The following is an 18,334-nucleotide window of genomic DNA, read 5'->3' as shown; positions in this document are numbered from 1 at the left end:
GAATGGCGACACACAGGCAGACAAACGGCTCTTTTATAGTATAGATTGTCTGGAATAATGAAAAGATATGTCAGATGCTAGTTACCATGACCTCAGGATTGTGACTTAAAGTGCTCAGTTAAGAAAAAAAGACGTTGGCACTTTGGTTGCCTTGCCCCATTTGACTGTCTCTTCCTTGATAAACCTTTGAATGAAGACAAGGCCTTTTTGAGCTCTGCACTCGATCTAAAAAAATATTCTGCAATTGTACAAGCAACTGGCTTGCAATAAAATGGACACTACAAGAAGAGGAGTATTTGGAGCCACACAAAAGTTCCGCAAAGTAATCTTACTTTGGAGGAGTATTCTCAGGCCGACTGGACCACTCCCAATTCCGCTTCCTGTGCCTGGTTTCTCCGTCATATTGTGAGGTTACTGTTGTTTCTTCAAACTGAAATTTACAAAGCAAATTACGAGATATCACTGACAATGTTTCAAAATGAAAACTTTCAACAATTCCTTGCTGATGAAATCCAAACTCATCAATACATCACACGTATGCAAGGATGGAGGGAAATTTGAGAAATAGAGGGGACAGGAATTATAGGGGAGATAAGAAAGGATATAGGATTTGTGGATAGTTGGCATGTGTGGAGACGAAAAGATATAGAGGAAAAAGGGAAGGAGAGAGAGGGAGTGTTATGGAGAAGGGAGGTGGGTGGAAGGGATGATGAAAAATTCCATGTTTTCAAAAAGTAAAATGTAGAAGGTCCCATAAAGCTAAATCCTTCATCATTACCAAATCTGAGGACATATGATCAACATCTTCTCCTGAGTCATGTGCAGAGCTGTGCAAAACATGAGGTTAAGAAAAATTAAAATGTCAGCTTGCACTTCAGTAAGGACAGCATGATTAGCCTGAGATGACAAACAAGTACTACAAATTTTCCATTCGTGCAATGGGTTTAAAAACAAAACAGGCATCGAACTTTGATGGCTGTAAAGTTCGATGCTGGAGATGTTTGAGCATTATAAAATAAAATGGTCGATTTTAAAGATTGAAAGAGAAGATACAATAATTGCAAATAATGATTCACAACTTAAGACAAGATTGCGAAGGACAACTTACATTGCATCTTAAACTGCGACGATGAACCTGTCTTGTTGGTATAATATCCCTATCATTAAATCCCAAATTGAAAAATAAGTAAAATGTCTGGACTTTATAAGCGATATTGTGGTTTGTGAAAGACAGAGACAGGTGGATGCAGAAAGTTCTGCAAGCACATGTCTCCATCTTCACTAGGTGAATAAACAGCTTCAGACAGGTGAATAAACAGCTTCAGACAGGTGAATAAGCAGCTCCAAACAGGTGAATAAACAGCTCCAAATGGAACAGCCTATTGCTAAAATTAAGACTAAGCAGGGTCTATCGAAATGGCTGACATGTGGTAAATGGAGGATGATGCTGATCCTGAGGATTACCTACATACAGATGATGCAATCATTAAAGGCACGTGCTGACTGACAGAAAACGTGGATGGAAGTCAAACCCGTCAAGCGGTGTGCCAGTTGATCCAATGGAGCCAGAATCCCTCTGCGCCTCCATCAAGAAGCGTTCCAGTTCCTCTGGCACGATGTATGCAGGCTCAGATAGCCCAGAACCACTGCCCCGACACTCCTCATCACTTCCAAAGTTCAATTCCACCCAGGAACCTTAAGAAAAATATTTTCTTGAACATTGATTAATTTGTGCCACAGAACAAAACTAGAAGGGCACTCGGTAGAGCGCATACCTCCGCCACGTAATGCCTGATCCACGAGAACATACTCGGGCCAAAACTTAAATAATTCTCGTATCCAAATTCGGATTCGGATCTTCACCAAAATTGAATTGATTCGTCCTTGTCGCACACTCAAAATGTCCACCAAGTTTCGTCCGAATCCGTCCAAAACTTTTTGAGATATCGTGCACACAGACAGACAAACAGACAGAAAGGGGTGAAAACATAACCTCCTTCACTTTCAGTGTCAGAGGTAACTACAAATGCCAAATCTGCGAATGTCACGGGTAGAACCCCTCACATGATTTCCTCATTCTGCTTTCACCTCAATCTCTATATTTTCATTCCAATCACAAATTAATACTACACCATTAATTTAACAAAATACACCATTACAAACACTAGTGAAATAAACGAAGTATTTCAATGATGCCATGTCAATTCTGTAAATGCCGAATCCGAGAATGTTACGGGTGATTTCACCTCTCAAATTATTTCTCATTCTGCTTTCACCTCAATCTCTATATTTTCATTCCACAATGCATCAATCCAATCACAAATTAATACAACACCATAAATATAACAAAAAACAATATTACAAACACTCGTGAGGTAAGCAAAGAGAAACGCCGTTCTGAGGTTACATCAGGATCGGGAACAGCTTCGTATGGTTAGAAAGTCAAAATCATAATTGTATTGAGGTATTTATGAAACCTCCCACCCACCTGAGGACCTGAACATTCCACAGAAGGTTTGGCGGGGATAGCCCCAAAACTGAGGGAGTAGTTCAGGGTCAGACAGATGGACAGACACTCCTGCTTTATAATATAGATAAAACCTCATATCCGAGCCGTTCGCCATATTAACGTGTTTTATAAATTACAGAACCAAATGTTTCACCCGTCACATGACAATTGTGTGTGTATGTGTGAGTGTTTTTTGTTCATTAAGCATAACATGTTCTCTCTGCTAACTTCTCCACCCCCACTCCCTCTCTTTGTCCCATCCTCACTCCACCCCTCCTAATGCAGTGCAGCACCCTCCTGCCACACACCTCTATCTCTCCCTCTCTCTGTCACCGGATGTCCAGATGGACCCTCCCCTCACACTGCACTCCTTACCTTGCCCTCCCCTTATGCAGCCCTCCCTTGACCTCCCCTCAAGCTGCCTTCCCTTCCACCCACACCTCCTTCCCCTCCCCTCACACTGCTTTCTCTCCTCCACCCTTCTCACTCCTCCACCCATCCTCGCACCCAAGATGTGGTTCTCAATAGAATCCAAGCCTTCCTCACTCCCAACCCCTCCTCAGTCTCGCTACCTCCTCGCTCCTCCACCCCTCCTTCTCCATTGGGACGGAACCTCCCCTCACGTGATCTCCCCTTGCCCCCGCCCGTGTTGCCTTCCCCCCTCCTCATGCTGCCTCCCCCCTCCCCTCACGCTTCCTACCCGTCCCCTTGCACTGCCTTCTTTATATGTTGTATACACCGTCGAGGCTCATATGAGAGCTAACAAACAGAATTTACAACAAGAGGAGCGGGAGAGGGAAGGAAAAACAGTGTGGAACAGAGACATGAGGAGATTTGTGGAAGGAAGAGGGATGGGGTGGGGGTACACAGGGTAAACAAGATGGACACCACAGAGACTTTCAGGTCCTTACACGACAGGGACTTTCAGGAGTGAAAGCTGGAAATTTGAAGGAGGTGAGTTTGGGATGAATTAACAGGGTTAGAAAAGATCATGGTTTTGGATGAGGGAAGATAAGAGATGGTGGTGAACAGCTGTTTTGAAGACCTGGAGAGAAGAATGGGATTGAAGAGTGTGGGAGTTTGTTCCAAAGGTGGGAAAAAGAGGAATGAAAGTGTGAAGGTGAGCAGTGAGTCTTGATTGTGGTAGTTTTACCAGAAAGGGGTTGTTGGCAGACCTTGAGCACCCTGCAGAAAGATGGGGGTGGGCCATATCTCAGACAGAGCAGGGGGGGGGGCGAAGTGGGAGAGGAGACGGGAGAAGACAGAAAGACCACCGACCTGCCTGGGGTGAGAGATTGAGAGACTCAAAGACTCAGTCTCATCACGGGAGATACCAATGATCCGAAATGCCTTGGTTTCCACAGAGTGAAGCCAAGAAAGGTGAGAGGCGGAAGCACCAGCCCAGAGGGGAGAGCAGTACTCCATCAGGTTGCGGACGAAAGCTTTGTATGTGGTCAGGAGCTCAGGTTATGCCAAGGAAGGACTTGGCACGATGGAGGATTCCCAGTTTGCGACTGGCTTTGGAGGCCAGGTTGGAAATGTGGCTTTCCGAGGAAAGATCCTTGCAGATAGTGAGACCCAGAAGCTTGAAAGAAAGTACTTCTTCAAGAGGATTGCTGAGAAAGTAGATGGGGGTTTTTTTTCCAGACGGTGCTTTCAGAGAGACATAGTGAGAGTGTGAAATTTGTCTGGGTTGAAAGACATGTTCCACGTGTTGGACCAGTTTTTTTTATTTTTCCCAGATCTGCAGAGAGTGAAGAAGCTGCTGCTTATCAATTTGAGGGATGGCCGATGGTATGGCAGAGGGTGGAGTCATAAGCAAGGAGATAAAGAGGATTTTCCAAAGTCAGAGAGATCATTGATGAAAACCAGAAAGATAACAGGGCCCAGAACACTGCCTTGAGTAACTCCAGCCTGGACAGGAAGAGAGGATGAGAGAACTAAAGCCTTCCCTCCCTTCCCCTCACACTGCCTTCCCTTTCCCTCTCCTCACGCTGTCCTCCTGCCAAACCCGCTCCACTGCCATATCGCTCTGGGGAGGTTGAGGAGAGGAAGGGCTGTCAAAGAATGGGCGAATTGGACAAATTAAAGCTTTTTTTTGGTTAGCAGTTGCAGCTGTTGTTTGGATCAATTCAGTTTTTATAAAGCAATAAACCACCAGAAAACGACAGGACAGCTGAGAATTATGCATGCTTGCTCTCAGCTGTCTCACCTGAGTTTGAATCCCAACACAGCTATAAACATTCATCCCAGTGTTTCACAGGCAGGGTGATTCATCAATGTGTGTGACGTCCATTGGATGGATATGAAACTGGGAGTCACGTCTACCGGAATCCCCTTCTCTCCTCCTCTCCCACTCCGCACTCTCCCGTCCCTTCCCAATCCCCCCTACCCTCTGCCTCTCACCGCTATCTCACCCTCTCTCTCCTCCCCTCCACCCTCTCTCCTCCCACCCCTTTCTCCCTCCCTCTCTGCTATCTCCCCACCCCTCTCCCTCTACTCTCCTCCCACCACTCTCGCTCTCAGCACTCTCCCTCTCCTCCCACCACTCTCCCTCTCCTCCCACCACTCTCCCTCTCACTCTCCTCCCATCACTCTCCTTCCACCACTCTCACTCTCCTCCCTCTCACTCTCCTCCCTCTCACCCTCTCCATCCCTCTCCTCCCACCCTCTCCCTCTCTCTCCTCCAACCCTTCTCTCTCTCTCTCTCCTCCCACCCCTCTCCCCCTCTCTCCTCCCACCCCTCTCCCCTCTCTCTCCCCCACCCTCTCCCTCTCTCTCCCCACCCCTCTCGTTCTCTCCCTCCACGCCTCTCCTCTCTCCCTCCACACCTCTCCCTCTCTCTCCCTCCACCCCTCTCCCACCCCACCTCTCTCCCTTATCCTCTCTCTCCTCCACCCCTCCCTCTCACCCCACCTCTCCTCTCTCACCTCTCTCTCCACACCTCTCCCTCTCTCTCTCCACACCTATTCCTCTCACGCTCCTCCCACCCCTCTCCCTCTCTCTCTTTCCACACCTCTCCCTCTCTCTCTCTCCACACCTATTCCTCTCACGCTCTTCCCACCCCTCTCCCTCTCTCTCACCCCTTCTCTCTCTCCCTCTCTCTCACCCCTCCCTCTCTCTCCCCCCACCTCTCTCCCTCTCTCCCCCACCTCTCTCCCTCTCCCTCTCTCTCTCTCCCACTCCTCTCTCTCTCTCTCTCTCCCACTCCTCTCTCTCTTCTCTCTCCCACTCCTCTCTCTCTCTCTCCCACTCCTCTCTCTCTCTCTCTCCCACTCCTCTCTCTCTCTCCCACTCCTCTCCCCCTCTCTCTCCTACTCCTCTCCCTCTCTCCCACCCCTCTCCCTCTCTCTCTCTCTCCCACCACTCTCCCTCTCTCTCTCCCACCTCTCTCTCTCCAACCCTTCTGCCTCTCTCTCTCCCACCCCTCTCCCCTCTCTCTCCCACCCCTCTCCCTCTCTCTCCCACCCCTCTCCCTCTCTCTCTCCCCCTCTCCCTCTCTCTCCCACCCCTCTCCCTCTCTCTCTCCCCCCCTCTCCTCCATCCTCTCTCCCTCTCCTCTCTCTTCTCTCCTTCCTCTCCCTCTTTTTAACCCCCCCCGCCCCCTTGACATTCCCATAAGCGAAGCGACGGGTTTTGTTTGCTCTTGCATATTCCAGGATAATTGTTTTTGCCATCTTATATTTCTCACCGAAGTGCTTTAAAAGCACATGTTGTCTTTTGTGGCATATGTTTAACAAGATAATCTGATGAGTTGTGCTGAAATGGATTTTTGAATGTTCATGCACAAACTTATCACTATATTATGTTATTGGAAACAAATAGTTTGTGTAATAATAACAAGCAATTGTTTAAAGTTCACAGAAACAAATTTGATAAAAACAACAGTGAACTCCAACAGGAAGATAGAAGCATGCTGATGGCATGCAAATACATCATGCAATGATGTCACATGGGTGTCATTTCTTTTCGAGGTTGCAAAATAATTAGGAATGTGGGGTAGAATTGCATGGGGTAGGAAAAAAACCTGCAATTATTTTGTAGGTTAGGAATGAGAAATGCATTTGTTGGCCTCAGGTATTTGGGTGGGGACATGATGGAGTGGGGAAAGTGTTCTTGGAAAAACAAACAAACAAAAACTAGATGGGCAGTCTGACATCGTGATGTTGCCAGATATGCCTCTGCCCACATTATGACATCATTATAATACTTGTACCATGTTTGATTTAAATCCCTGAACCCAGATTCAAAATAGTAAATAATTCTGGCTGCCAGACCATGTGTCCGATCAGGTTGAAATCTAAAAAGAAAAAATTCCCCATGACTACTGGATCATCATTGTGAAGTTTCACATCGATTGATGAAGCGGTGAAAGAGAAAATTTATGTATGTATATATATATATATATATATATATATATATATATATATGTATATATCTATATATATATATATATATATATATATATATATATATATATATACATATATATATATATATGTGTATATATATATATATGTGTATATATATATATATATATATATATATATATATGTGTATATATATATATGTGTATATGTGTATATATATATATATATATATGTATATATGTATATATATATATATATATATATATATCTTATTCTTCTTCTTCTTCTTCTTCTTCTTTCGGCTGCTCCCGTTAGGGGTCGCCACAGCGGATCATCCAAATGATCCGCATAGTGATTTGGCACATTTTTTACACCGGATGCCCTTCCTGACGCAACCCTGGTCGCCTCTTGCGACACAGGGAGTATATGTATATATATATATATATATATATATATAAAGATTTTTTTTCAATCCAATGTGGCTGCCAGACCATGTGACCTATTGATTATTTGTGAACATCTTGGTATCCCCAAGGTTTGGGGAACAAGTGGGCGAAGTTTCCCCTCGAGCTGCGAAGCTCTTCTGGAGAAGATTTTAATCGTTATTCTTCAAAAAAACATCAAAGCTGCCAAACCATGACATCATAGGTGGAGAACTTTTTGTCATAGGCAACATCGGCAACCATAATTGAAACGTTTTGCCTCTATCTGTTCAGCCGTTTCGGAGAAGAAGATTTTTGAAGGCTTTTATGTTTAAAAAAAAAATGCAGTTGCCGAACCACATGACCAATGACGTCATCAATACCCCCACCCCCCATACAATTTAGCCCAAGAAAACCATCAAAAATGTTCATATTGATCAGATAATGCATTCGATGTATGCAATTATGATGTCATAACAAAGCCACCTGTGACCGTCATAAATCATACATATTTCCTATTGGGAATACTTGACATGTACCAAGTGTCAATTTTTTCCATGGAGCAGTTTCGGAGAGACAGAGGTCCAAAGTTTTTCCTTTTTTCTAACATAGCTGCCACACCACGTGACCTATTACGCCGTAGTTATCCTAAAAAATTTTTTTTACATAAGTATTCGCACCTATGGTGAAAATTTTGTGTCAATCGGATAAGTGATTGCAGAGAAAACATAGAAAATTATCACGGACTTAATGCCACCGGCGACTTCGTCAGCAGATGCATAAAAACATTGAGGTGAGGAAGGATAAGGCTGTGAAAGGAATGTTTTAAGGAGTTGGGGGGAAAAGGAGAGAGGGAGGAATATAAATGTATGAAGCACAGAGGGCAGAAGGTCAAAGTTCAGTAATTTTTGCATGCATAATATGTTTTGACTTCCAGTTCCGAACTTTCTGCACGTGGTGGTGAAAATCTGAGTTCCTCGTTTCCACCTCATAAAGGTGAGTTTTCCTTACGGGATAGGTCATATTTTTAGCTCACTGGAATGTAATGTTGTTTTGGCTTGTCTGGATGTTGCTGTTGAATCCCGTGCAATATTTCATGTTTATTTGTTTGTGCTCTTTGTTTGGTTTTGTATTGTTCAAGGCCCGATGAGGCCAATCTCAGACAGAAAGTGTGAAAATGATTTTTCTCTATGTTCCTCGTTTTGTTCCCTTATTCCTGGGTATCTTGCTTCTACCTCCTTTACATTATCCTATTTCTTTTCCTCCCTTCAAAACAAAAAAAACGCCTTTCTTTTCACTCCATAACGATTCTCACTTCCACTTGCATTTCCTTATGCTTCTGGTTCTACATTTTTTTCCTCATCCCCCTATTTCTCAATATCTCCAAACTCAATCAACATTTAATATAAATGCTTCTTACTCCTTCAAAAGAATTTAAAATAAATTTGAAAATGCATTTTCAACCCTTGCATCTCCTTCAGAAATGCGACATGTGTTTCCCTTTTACACCACAATATGTCTCTTCTTCTTCACAAAGATTATTTTTCAGAGGTGTTTGCTCAGCGCATGGTCCACCAATTTATCCGTGTGTTCAACAAGCGATCTTATCTCCCATCCCATGATATTTATCTCCATTTGTCAAAGTTGGGAATCTGGAATCGGAATAAGCATCCACCCCACCCCACCCGCTCAAAGCTTCATGTACCCCCTTTCTGCATTCCTCCTCACCCCACCGTCTCAATGCGTCCCCTTCACTCCACCCTCTCAAATCTTCCCCCGCATCCCACACTCAATCCTTCTCCCACACCCCACACACTCAAACCTTCTCCCATACCCCACACACGCAAACCTTCCCCCACACTCAAACCTTCCCCCACACCCCACACACTCAAACCTTCCCACACACCCAACCCCTCCCCCACACCCCACACACTCAAACCTTCCCACACACTCAAACCTTCCCCCACACCCCCCACACACACACAAACCTTCCCCCTCACCCTGCCCCCTAAAACTCACCTTGCTTGAGCAAATCCTCCCACCCCCATCCTGCACACTCTCAACACCTCCTCCCCCCCCCCAATCTATAACTGTGTGGACTTCAAACATCTGAGGTCTCCACTCCAACCTGACAGTTCTCTCAATTCAGGTTACTGCCTATAAACCAGACATCATCTGTTTAACAGAATCCTTCCTCCCACAGGACATCGCTGACTCCTTAGTGTCTTTCCCCAGTTATCGTCTCCTCCTATTTGATGGGCCTAAACCATGCCCGGCAGCGGAGTTGCACTATACATGAATTTCTCACTGTCTATGTACTGATCTTACACCTCCCATTCCCAAGAGTACATCTGACTGTGACTTCTCCTCCACTCCCACCTCTTGTACCTCTGTGTGTTGTACCTTCCTCCTAACAGTGACAACTCCATCTACATCTACATCTCTCTCCATATATATCTCTCTCTCTCTCTCTCTCTCTCTCTCTCTCTCTCTCTCTCTCTCTCTCTCTCTCTCTCTCTCTCTCTCTCTCTCTCTCTCTCTCTCTCTCTCTCTCTCTCTCTCTCTCTCTCTCTCTCTCTCTCTCTCTCTCTCTCTCTCTCTCTCTCTCTCTCTCTCTCTCTCTCCATATCTCTCTCTCTCTCTCTCTCTCTCTCTCTCTCTCTCTCTCTCTCTCTCTCTCTCTCTCTCTCTCTCTCTCTCTCTCTCTCTCTCTCTCTCTCTCTCACAACATGGACAAACTTTTAACCACTCATCCCAACTCTCTCTTCCTCATATGTGGTGATTTCAATTGTCACCATGCAAATTGGCTGGGTGTTGGTTCCTCTCTCACCAGCCAGGGAAGAATGAGATTGAAGAGGATGCTGAGGTTCATTCCACAGGTGGGAAAAATGAGGAACAAATGCGTGGAAGTGAGCAGTGATCCTGGATTTAGGTAGTTTCACCAGAAGGGGGTTGATGATGTACCATGTGAGTCCTGCAGAAACCTGGGGTTTGGAGGCAAAGCATGGAAAGAGCAGAGAGCGCAATACCAGAAAAGAGGAGGTAGAAGACAGAGACCACTGACCTGTCTGCGATAATGATGTGCTAGATCCATAGACTCATCTTCATTGTGGGAGATTCCAATAATCTTGAAGGCCTTGGCTTGCATGGCATCAAGCTGAGCAAGATGTGAGGCAGGGGAGCCAGCCCAGAGGGGAGAGCAGTAGTTTCACCAGAAGGGTGAAATCAAGCTGCAGATGAAATAAAGCTCCATCAACCTGTGGATGAAAGCCTTGTCGGTGGATAGGAGTTTAAGTGTGCCAAGGAAGGACATTGTATGACAGAGGATGCCCAGTCGGCAGTTGGATTTGGAGATCAACTTTGAAATGTGGTTTGCCAAAGAAAAATCATGGCTGATCGTGAAACCCAGGAATTTGAATGACTGAACTTCAAGAGGTTTGTTAAGAAAGTATATTGCAGATCACATGCTTTTGATCTCCAACCGAGGTCTTTTTTGGAGAGAGATAGTGAGAGTGTGAGATTTGTCAGGATTGAAAGATATATTCCAAGCGTTCGACCATCTTGTGATTTTTTTAAGGTCTTAAGAGAGGGAAGAGGTTGCAGCCTGCCTGTCTGAAGGATGAGGGATGTCACGGAAGATAGTGGAGTCATCAGAAAAATAGATAAAGAGGATTTTCCAAAGAGTCAGAGAGATCATTGACGAAGATCAGGAATAGGACTGGGCCCAGAACACTGCCTTAGGGCCTGCCTTGACAGGGAGAGGAGATGAAAGGATTCCATTGAGAGCCACAACAACTTGGCTTCGAGAGTAAAGGAAGTCAGTGAGCCATGTGTGGAGTTGGCCTTCGATGCCTAAAGCCTGTATCTCACTGGGCTGCGACAGCTCGCGACTCGTTGGAGACACAAAATTGTGATAATTTTCACTTGGAATCACACTGAATTTATTTTTGAGTATGTCTCACGAATATCTCACATTTACGTATGTCTCATGTCATTGAGAACAAATTGCAATATAATTACGAAACTCTCAGGGGTCCCAGGACAGATTATCATTTTTTTCTACAATCAGTAACAATTTAGTTTCAGAGGTCACCAATCCCTCACAAAGTGGTCTCACATTTGTCGCACCTTCTGACTCACGGAAACTAAATTGAGAAGGGTTCGAGACAACTGCGACGACTCTGAGACTATTTTGAGAGAAAATTTGTCGCACGAAATTTTTGAACATGTTCAAAATTCAAGCAATATCAGAGCGATGTCCTGCGACTCGCGCGAGGAAATTGAGAACCACCACGAACGTTTTGAGACATTTTGGAGAATCCCGTTCGCATTTTGTCGCGAGCTGTCGCAGCGCAGTGAGATACAGGCTATAGGTAGAGAGTTTGGAGAGTAAGGCATGATACCAGACTGTATTAAAAGCATGAGATATGTCCAGAGTGATGGCTCGATCTTATGTCTGACATTGAGGGGCTCCATCCATTGTTGGGTGAGTCGAAGCACCATGTCCAAAGTCCAGTGACCTGGTCTGAAAATAAATTGGTGATCTGCTAGTTGCTCTGAAACCAAATTATTGAAGCCACCAACAAAGCCACCACAAATTGTAGATACCCAGATTAATATCCCCTCTGAATGGTGCACTCATTGATGCAACATGCAAAGCATTCAGGTAACAGTTTATCGTCAAGTTGGCATTTTCAGATAAAATAGTTAGCTAAAACTGAAGGGGTTTGTACTGATTCTGATTCTGAGGTACCATTACAAAGTGCCAGTGCTGTCAAAGCAGTTTGTTGGCAAGGATTATACTGCGTGGTTTGGTATTGCCTTCCCTGCAGTAGCTGGGGTAGGAATTTGTCACTTGTTCATGGTGCCGGTGATAGCTCACCTACTCTTCATGAAGCACACCATATGATCGTTAACATCCAACAATTAATGCCGGCAAATGGAAATCCAAGTTTAATGCCCATCCGAGGGACGGCACACACATTGATGAATCCCTCTTCCTATGAAACACTGAGATGACAGTTTAAAGCCGAGTCAGGATTCAAAGCCATACTGGACAGCTTAGAGTCGAGTGTGCATATTCTTCCAACCCAGAGGAACTTGAACGAACAGCCACTATATCTAATTTACTTGAATGGGGAGGGTGACTGTGACACCCTGCAGGACTAAAAACAAGACCTGATAAAGGGTGGATGAGCTCCTTTAGGGAGCCGATGGCCATCCATCCAGTAAGGAGATGGTGTCTCAAAAAAAAAAACACCCATCCGGTTCGACCGGTTTTTTAGGTAGTAGGTTGTAGACGGCAACTGCTCAGGGTTGTACTACCTTTCTGACTTAGGAACGTTAAAGTGGTGCCTGGAACCATCTTACACTCACCATGTCAGGATTGTTGGTCTTGCTTTCTGTCTCACTCAAACTATAACTCCCGGCCGAGTTATAATATCTCTTTCTTGCAAACAGACATCACACACTTTTCTTACTCACTCATTTTCACTCCTCACTTTATGTTCTCTCTCTCTTATTTCTCTTAATTTAAGGCCTGGCCTCTGAGGACTATCTTATTTGACTAGAGCCTACACACACACACACACACACACACACACACACACACACACACACACACACACACACACACACACACACACACACACACACACACACACACACACACACACACACACACACACACACACACACACACACACACACACACACACACACACACACATTTAAAGGTCATTTTCCCTGCTAAAGCGGGGGTTAGCCTTGCGGGCCCCATGACAATCTTCTCCACTTTACCCTGTTTTCTGCATCTCCCCTTCTTAATCCCCTTGCCCACATTTCTTCTTCCACCACGTTTAGCCAACTTTTTCTCAGTCTTCCCCGTCCTCCACTAACACTCCTCACCCAGTCACTTTCATCCTTCCTCAACACATGACCCAACCATCTCAACCTGTTTCTCTTCACAACATCCATCACAGACTCTATTCCCATCATCTTCCGCAAGTCATCATTTGTCTTCCTCTCTCTCAACGATACACCGCACATCCACCGAACCATTCGCATTTTGACCCTTTCCAGCCTTTGTTGCTGCTCCATGTTCAGTACCCATGTCTCACTCCCATAAATCATCGTACTCCTCACACATGTAGCATACACCGTTCCCTTCAGCTTCAACGACACTCAGTTCCCGAAACTTCTTCCATGCACATCTTACTCCAGCAACCGTCGAAGAGTCTGATCCACCTTCTCCATTCAGCATGTCTCTGAGATCGCAAAATGTTTTCACCCCTTCCAGCTTCGCACCATCTCCAAGATCCAACTCAACAATTCCTTCATCTGCTGCTCCCTCTTTGCACACCTTACACTTGAATGTAGCTGCCACACTGGTTAATGACCCTCTCACCCCACTACATTTTCGATGAACCCATTCAGCACACATTGTACACTGAATGGAGTTCACTCCGACACCCTTCCTGCACACAGCACACGGCCACTTCCCAGTCCTTTCCACCTCACCACATGCTTTACCACTTGCCATCACCTTCGTCTTTCCGATATTCACCTTCAAACCTTTTGCCTCCATACATTCCTTCCACTTGTTCATCTTCTCCTTCAGTCCATCCATATTCTGCAATCAACACCAGATCATCTGCATACAGCAGCTCCCACGGTAAACCCTCCTTTACCCTCCGAGCCAGCACCTCCATCACAACTACAAATAGAAGTGGACTTAGTACCGACCCCTGGTGCACTCCTACCCTCACCTCAAACTCACCACTGTTCCCGTCCTTCGTCCTTACAGCTGTGCGCACTCTCTCGTGCATTGCCATTACTATTCTGATCAACCATTCCTCCACTCCTAACTTCCTCAATGCCCATGTCATAACTTCACGTGGAACCCTATCAAATGCTTTCTCCAGAACAACAAACCCAAAAACAACTTCTTCCTCTTCTCCATGTACTTCTCCTCAACTGCCTTACAATAAAAATTTCATCTGTCGTTCCTCTTCCTGGCATAAATCCAAACTGCATTTCGTCAATCTTTACCTTCTTCCTTATCCTCTTCTCCAACACCCTTTCCAATACCTTCATTCCATGCTCCAATAACTTTATTGCTCTATAGGAGCCACAGTCCAGAGGGTCACCTTTCCCCTTGTACAGAGGGACGAGGGAACTCAGTTCCCAATCCACTGGAATGTGGCCTTCTTTCACCGCCAGATTACAGATCTCTGTCATTCTCTTCACACCCCAAATTCCCGCTGCCTTCAACATATCTCCCACAACTCCCGTCGGCCCTCCTGCTTTTCTACTCTTCATTGCTCTTGTAGCTTCCTCAACTTCCTTCTCAGTTATCTTCTCTGCTGGTCCTAAAACTGGGTTACTCTCGATGTTGCTATCCCATTCATTTTCTACATTCAACAGCCTTTCCATATATCTCTTCCTTCTTCCTTTAATTCCATCTGAGTCCACAACGATTTGTCCCACTTCATCCTTCAAGCAACTCACCCCCCCCCCCCCGTCACATCAAACCTCTCTCTTGCTATCTGCTTTGCAATCCTGAATACCGCTCTCTTACCCTCTTCTGAATCCAAGCGTTCTCCGAACATTTTCCTATGGGCCTCCTGCGCCTTTGCAACCTCTTTCTTTGCAGCCTTCTTGGCGACCTTTTAACTTTGATGTGCTGCCTCTTCTTCCACCGTACCCTTCGCCTTTTGCCATTCCTTGAACTTCTTCCTCTTCTCTTCAATCGTCTTTCCAACTTCATCATCCCACCACCATGTTTCTGAGTGCCTCGGTGGTCCTATTGTCCATCCACATACCTCACCAACAGCTCCCAATAGACTATCTTTCATTGACATCCAACCACTTTCAAGCTCAACCACATCATCCTCAACCATACTCAGCCTCTCTCTTAATGCTTCCTTCACTGTCTCCTCTTTCAACCTCCACACCTTCATCCTCGGTTGAACTAACTGGAGCCTTCAACATAAATATATTACACACACACATATATATATATATATATATATATATATATATATATATATATATATATATATATATATATATATATATATATATATATATATATATATATATATATATATATATATATATATCTTCTTTGTGTTAAAGGGTCTGAAAGCCTGGTGGTGGTTTAATAGTTAAGGTGGCTGGCTGAAAATCTTAAGGTCCTGAATTCAAGTCCTGGTTATGCCTGCCATGCATAATACCAGGTGCATTGACTCAGCCTGTCATTCTTCTGAGGTCAGCAAAATGAATACCAACTTATTGGGAACAATGAACCATTCAAGTATCTTACATCAGAATGGCACCCCATCCAGGCCAATGAAACTGCTGCCTATGTGCACAATGGTGTGAAAGGAATGGTTACTATTGTTATTATTATTATTATTATTATTGGGTTTGAAAATAAAGAGCTTGTAGTTTTGTGTTAAATCCGGATTTTGTGTCGGATGCTGGTGATAATTCAACTCCTTTTACTTGAACGACACCAAAGGAGCTTTAACGTCCACCAACTAATGCCAACCGATGCGACACCAAGCTTGACATAAATCCAAGGCAAGGAGCACTTTGTGAAGCACCGCGCTGGTGTAAACAATCAATCCGACAGCTCATTCAGCTGAGGGTAAGTGAAGCGAGGTTGAGGCTGTTTATTACTTGTTTGTTTATTCCTTGTACGGGAAACACCCTGCAATCTATGCCAACAGAAAATGGATTTTTTGGGAATACTAGCCGCATTTTCTATCCAATAATCATGTAACTTTGTTTGTTTTTTTTTATATCTGTGGGTTGGCGTCCCAATGTTGAAAGTTTCGTGTCAATTAATCAAGCAGTTGCAGAGAAAAGTAACTTAAAAGCGAATAAAGTTGAAAAAGTGAGGACAGAAGAAAAAAGCATGGGAAGAAAAGTTCCTGCTGCATGATGAATCAGTTCCCTGCAATCCATGCCTGCAGAAAAAGGATTTGTTTTTTTGAAAAAGGATTTTTAAACACCGGCCGCATTTTCCATCCAATCATCATGTAACTTTGTATGAAACTTTTACCATTGCACACATTTCCGATTTCATCAACTTGGTTGTGGGATGGCTTTGAAGGCCATAAAAATACAAGTTGATGAGTCGTTCCTTAGTGTTGGAAAAGGAGGTACATACTGCACAGATGCAAGAACATCGACACTTTCCACAAGAGAGGGTTTGAGCCCAAACTAAAAAAAAACACAAAAAAAAAAAACAGGAAAAGGCAGGAATCCCGAATCCATTTCCCAAGAATTTGTGCAAAATTATTTACCAGGAAGAAACACTGGCTTGGGCTGTATTTGTTTGAAAGCTTTTCTCAGCTCAAGCTCTTGAAAATTAGGCTTGCACCATCTCTAATCTCTATCACACGCAGCATGTCAGCAGTGTGGCACAATTGCTGCCAGTGTTGCACAATAACAACATAGAAGATAATGAGCACGAAAATATTATCCTGAACTTTGTGTTGACCGGGACTTTCAGTGGAGTCCTTTTTCATCTCATTGGCACAAGGTCCTCCCTAGGTCAAGGTTCCACAACATGGTCAAGGATGGTTGTGGACACCTATTACTACGAGTAGTATCAGAAATCAAACCCACATAAGACGGCTCAACGGTAAACGGGATACCTCTGAATTATCAGAAGATTCTACTGCAGCTGCAAACATTTAAAGCAATTGCACCTTCTTGCCTTGCCGAACACACACACACACACACACACACACACACACACACACACACACACACACACACACACACACACACACACACACACACACACACACACACACACACACACACACACACACACACACACACACACACACACACACACACACACCTCGCATGAATAACCAAACAAATAAAGATAAATAATGAACCTTACAAACATCCAATATGACCACTCCAGCCTCTGGTTTCAGAGGCAAATATTTCATTCGTATCTTATCCTCACCTAAATTCCGAGATCAAGTGTAATGGGATTGCAGTGCACGGGATTGCCCAACAAGCACATAATTACCCATGAGGTTTGCGCCACCTTCATTGTTTTCAACTCATTCCTCACAAAGGACCTGAAACATCACTGTACGAAAAATGGAATTTTCATTTTCACCTGCAAGGAGCAATTTAACAAAGCAGCTTCCCCCACCCCGTGAATGATGATTCCAAATATATACCTTTCATTCTCTGTGAAATGAATATATTGCATTGGATTAGGCCCCTCCCTGCTCGTCACAATTGGTAATCAGATTTATTTTTCATTGGCTAAACTTTGCCACATTGCAACAGTTTCTGTGACTTCATTTGATTCGTAGACTCTAGTTACAGGTTATAGTACAGTCAAAATGTCGGATGACCTCTCACAAATTGCAACAAAAGCAAACTCAACAGATTTTGATTCCTGGATATGTCCTCAGTGACAGAAAAAAGTCCGAAGGAATCCTCCAGGGGGAAAGTCCTGAAATCATGAAAATCCAATATGGCCGCCACCCGGCTTCGGGGAAAATGAGAAAATTGTAAAGATTGATATTTTAATATGTAAATATATGTTTTTCTGCATTCTAATTGTTTCTAGTTCTGGTCAGTATATTGATATACAAGAATAATTATAAAAAAGTGAAATGTATTAAGGGTAAAATAAAAAATTATAGCTTTTTTGTCCAAAAATGTCAATTTTTTGTACCGAAAAAAAATATTTACCTGATACTGATTTTGGCTCCTGGATCCAAAAAAATAAGAAATGTTGAAGACACAAGATGAAATAAAGTCTATGGCAATACAATATAATTATGTAAATCATTGAAACATGACAAAATTCACAATTCCACTCGGGGCAATCACATCTGCCTGACGAAGGTTTCGAAATGAAAATGAAAATTCGCATTAAACTCAGAAACTACATCCATTATAAACTTACTATACATGTTGAGAAAAATCAAGCGTATTAAAGTTAGAACTCGACGATGTCGTCATCATCCTCATCATTGTCACAT

At 44.0% G+C, this 18,334-nt stretch overlaps 1 protein-coding gene across 5 annotated transcripts in view; it reads right to left on the bottom strand.

Annotated features, from left to right (window-relative positions):
• Positions 1-18,334, bottom strand: part of LOC147015209 (BCL2/adenovirus E1B 19 kDa protein-interacting protein 3-like) — an 81,720-nt gene that overhangs the window by 26,223 nt on the left and 37,163 nt on the right. The window contains exons 1-4 of one of the 5 annotated variants that reach the window (XM_085849767.1): positions 2,489-3,133; positions 1,509-1,695; positions 779-827; positions 333-430 (exon numbers count right to left, since the gene is read on the bottom strand). In XM_085849767.1, coding sequence (XP_085705893.1) covers positions 333-430; positions 779-827; positions 1,509-1,695; positions 2,489-2,624 — 470 coding nt within the window. In that variant the 5' untranslated portion in view covers positions 2,625-3,133. Of the gene's footprint in view, positions 1-332; positions 431-778; positions 828-1,508; positions 1,696-2,488; positions 3,134-18,334 lie in introns of those variants that run through there. The other 4 variants (XM_085849766.1, XM_085849768.1, XM_085849769.1 and 1 more) reach the window with 4 other exon arrangements.

This window comes from Eptatretus burgeri, chromosome 12 (assembly GCF_056783735.1).
Source record: "Eptatretus burgeri isolate ZD-2024b chromosome 12, Ebu_testis_v1, whole genome shotgun sequence".
NCBI lineage: Eukaryota > Metazoa > Chordata > Myxini > Myxiniformes > Myxinidae > Eptatretus > Eptatretus burgeri.
Note: the sequence above shows the minus strand (reverse complement) of the source record. Positions and strands in the feature narration are given on the sequence as shown.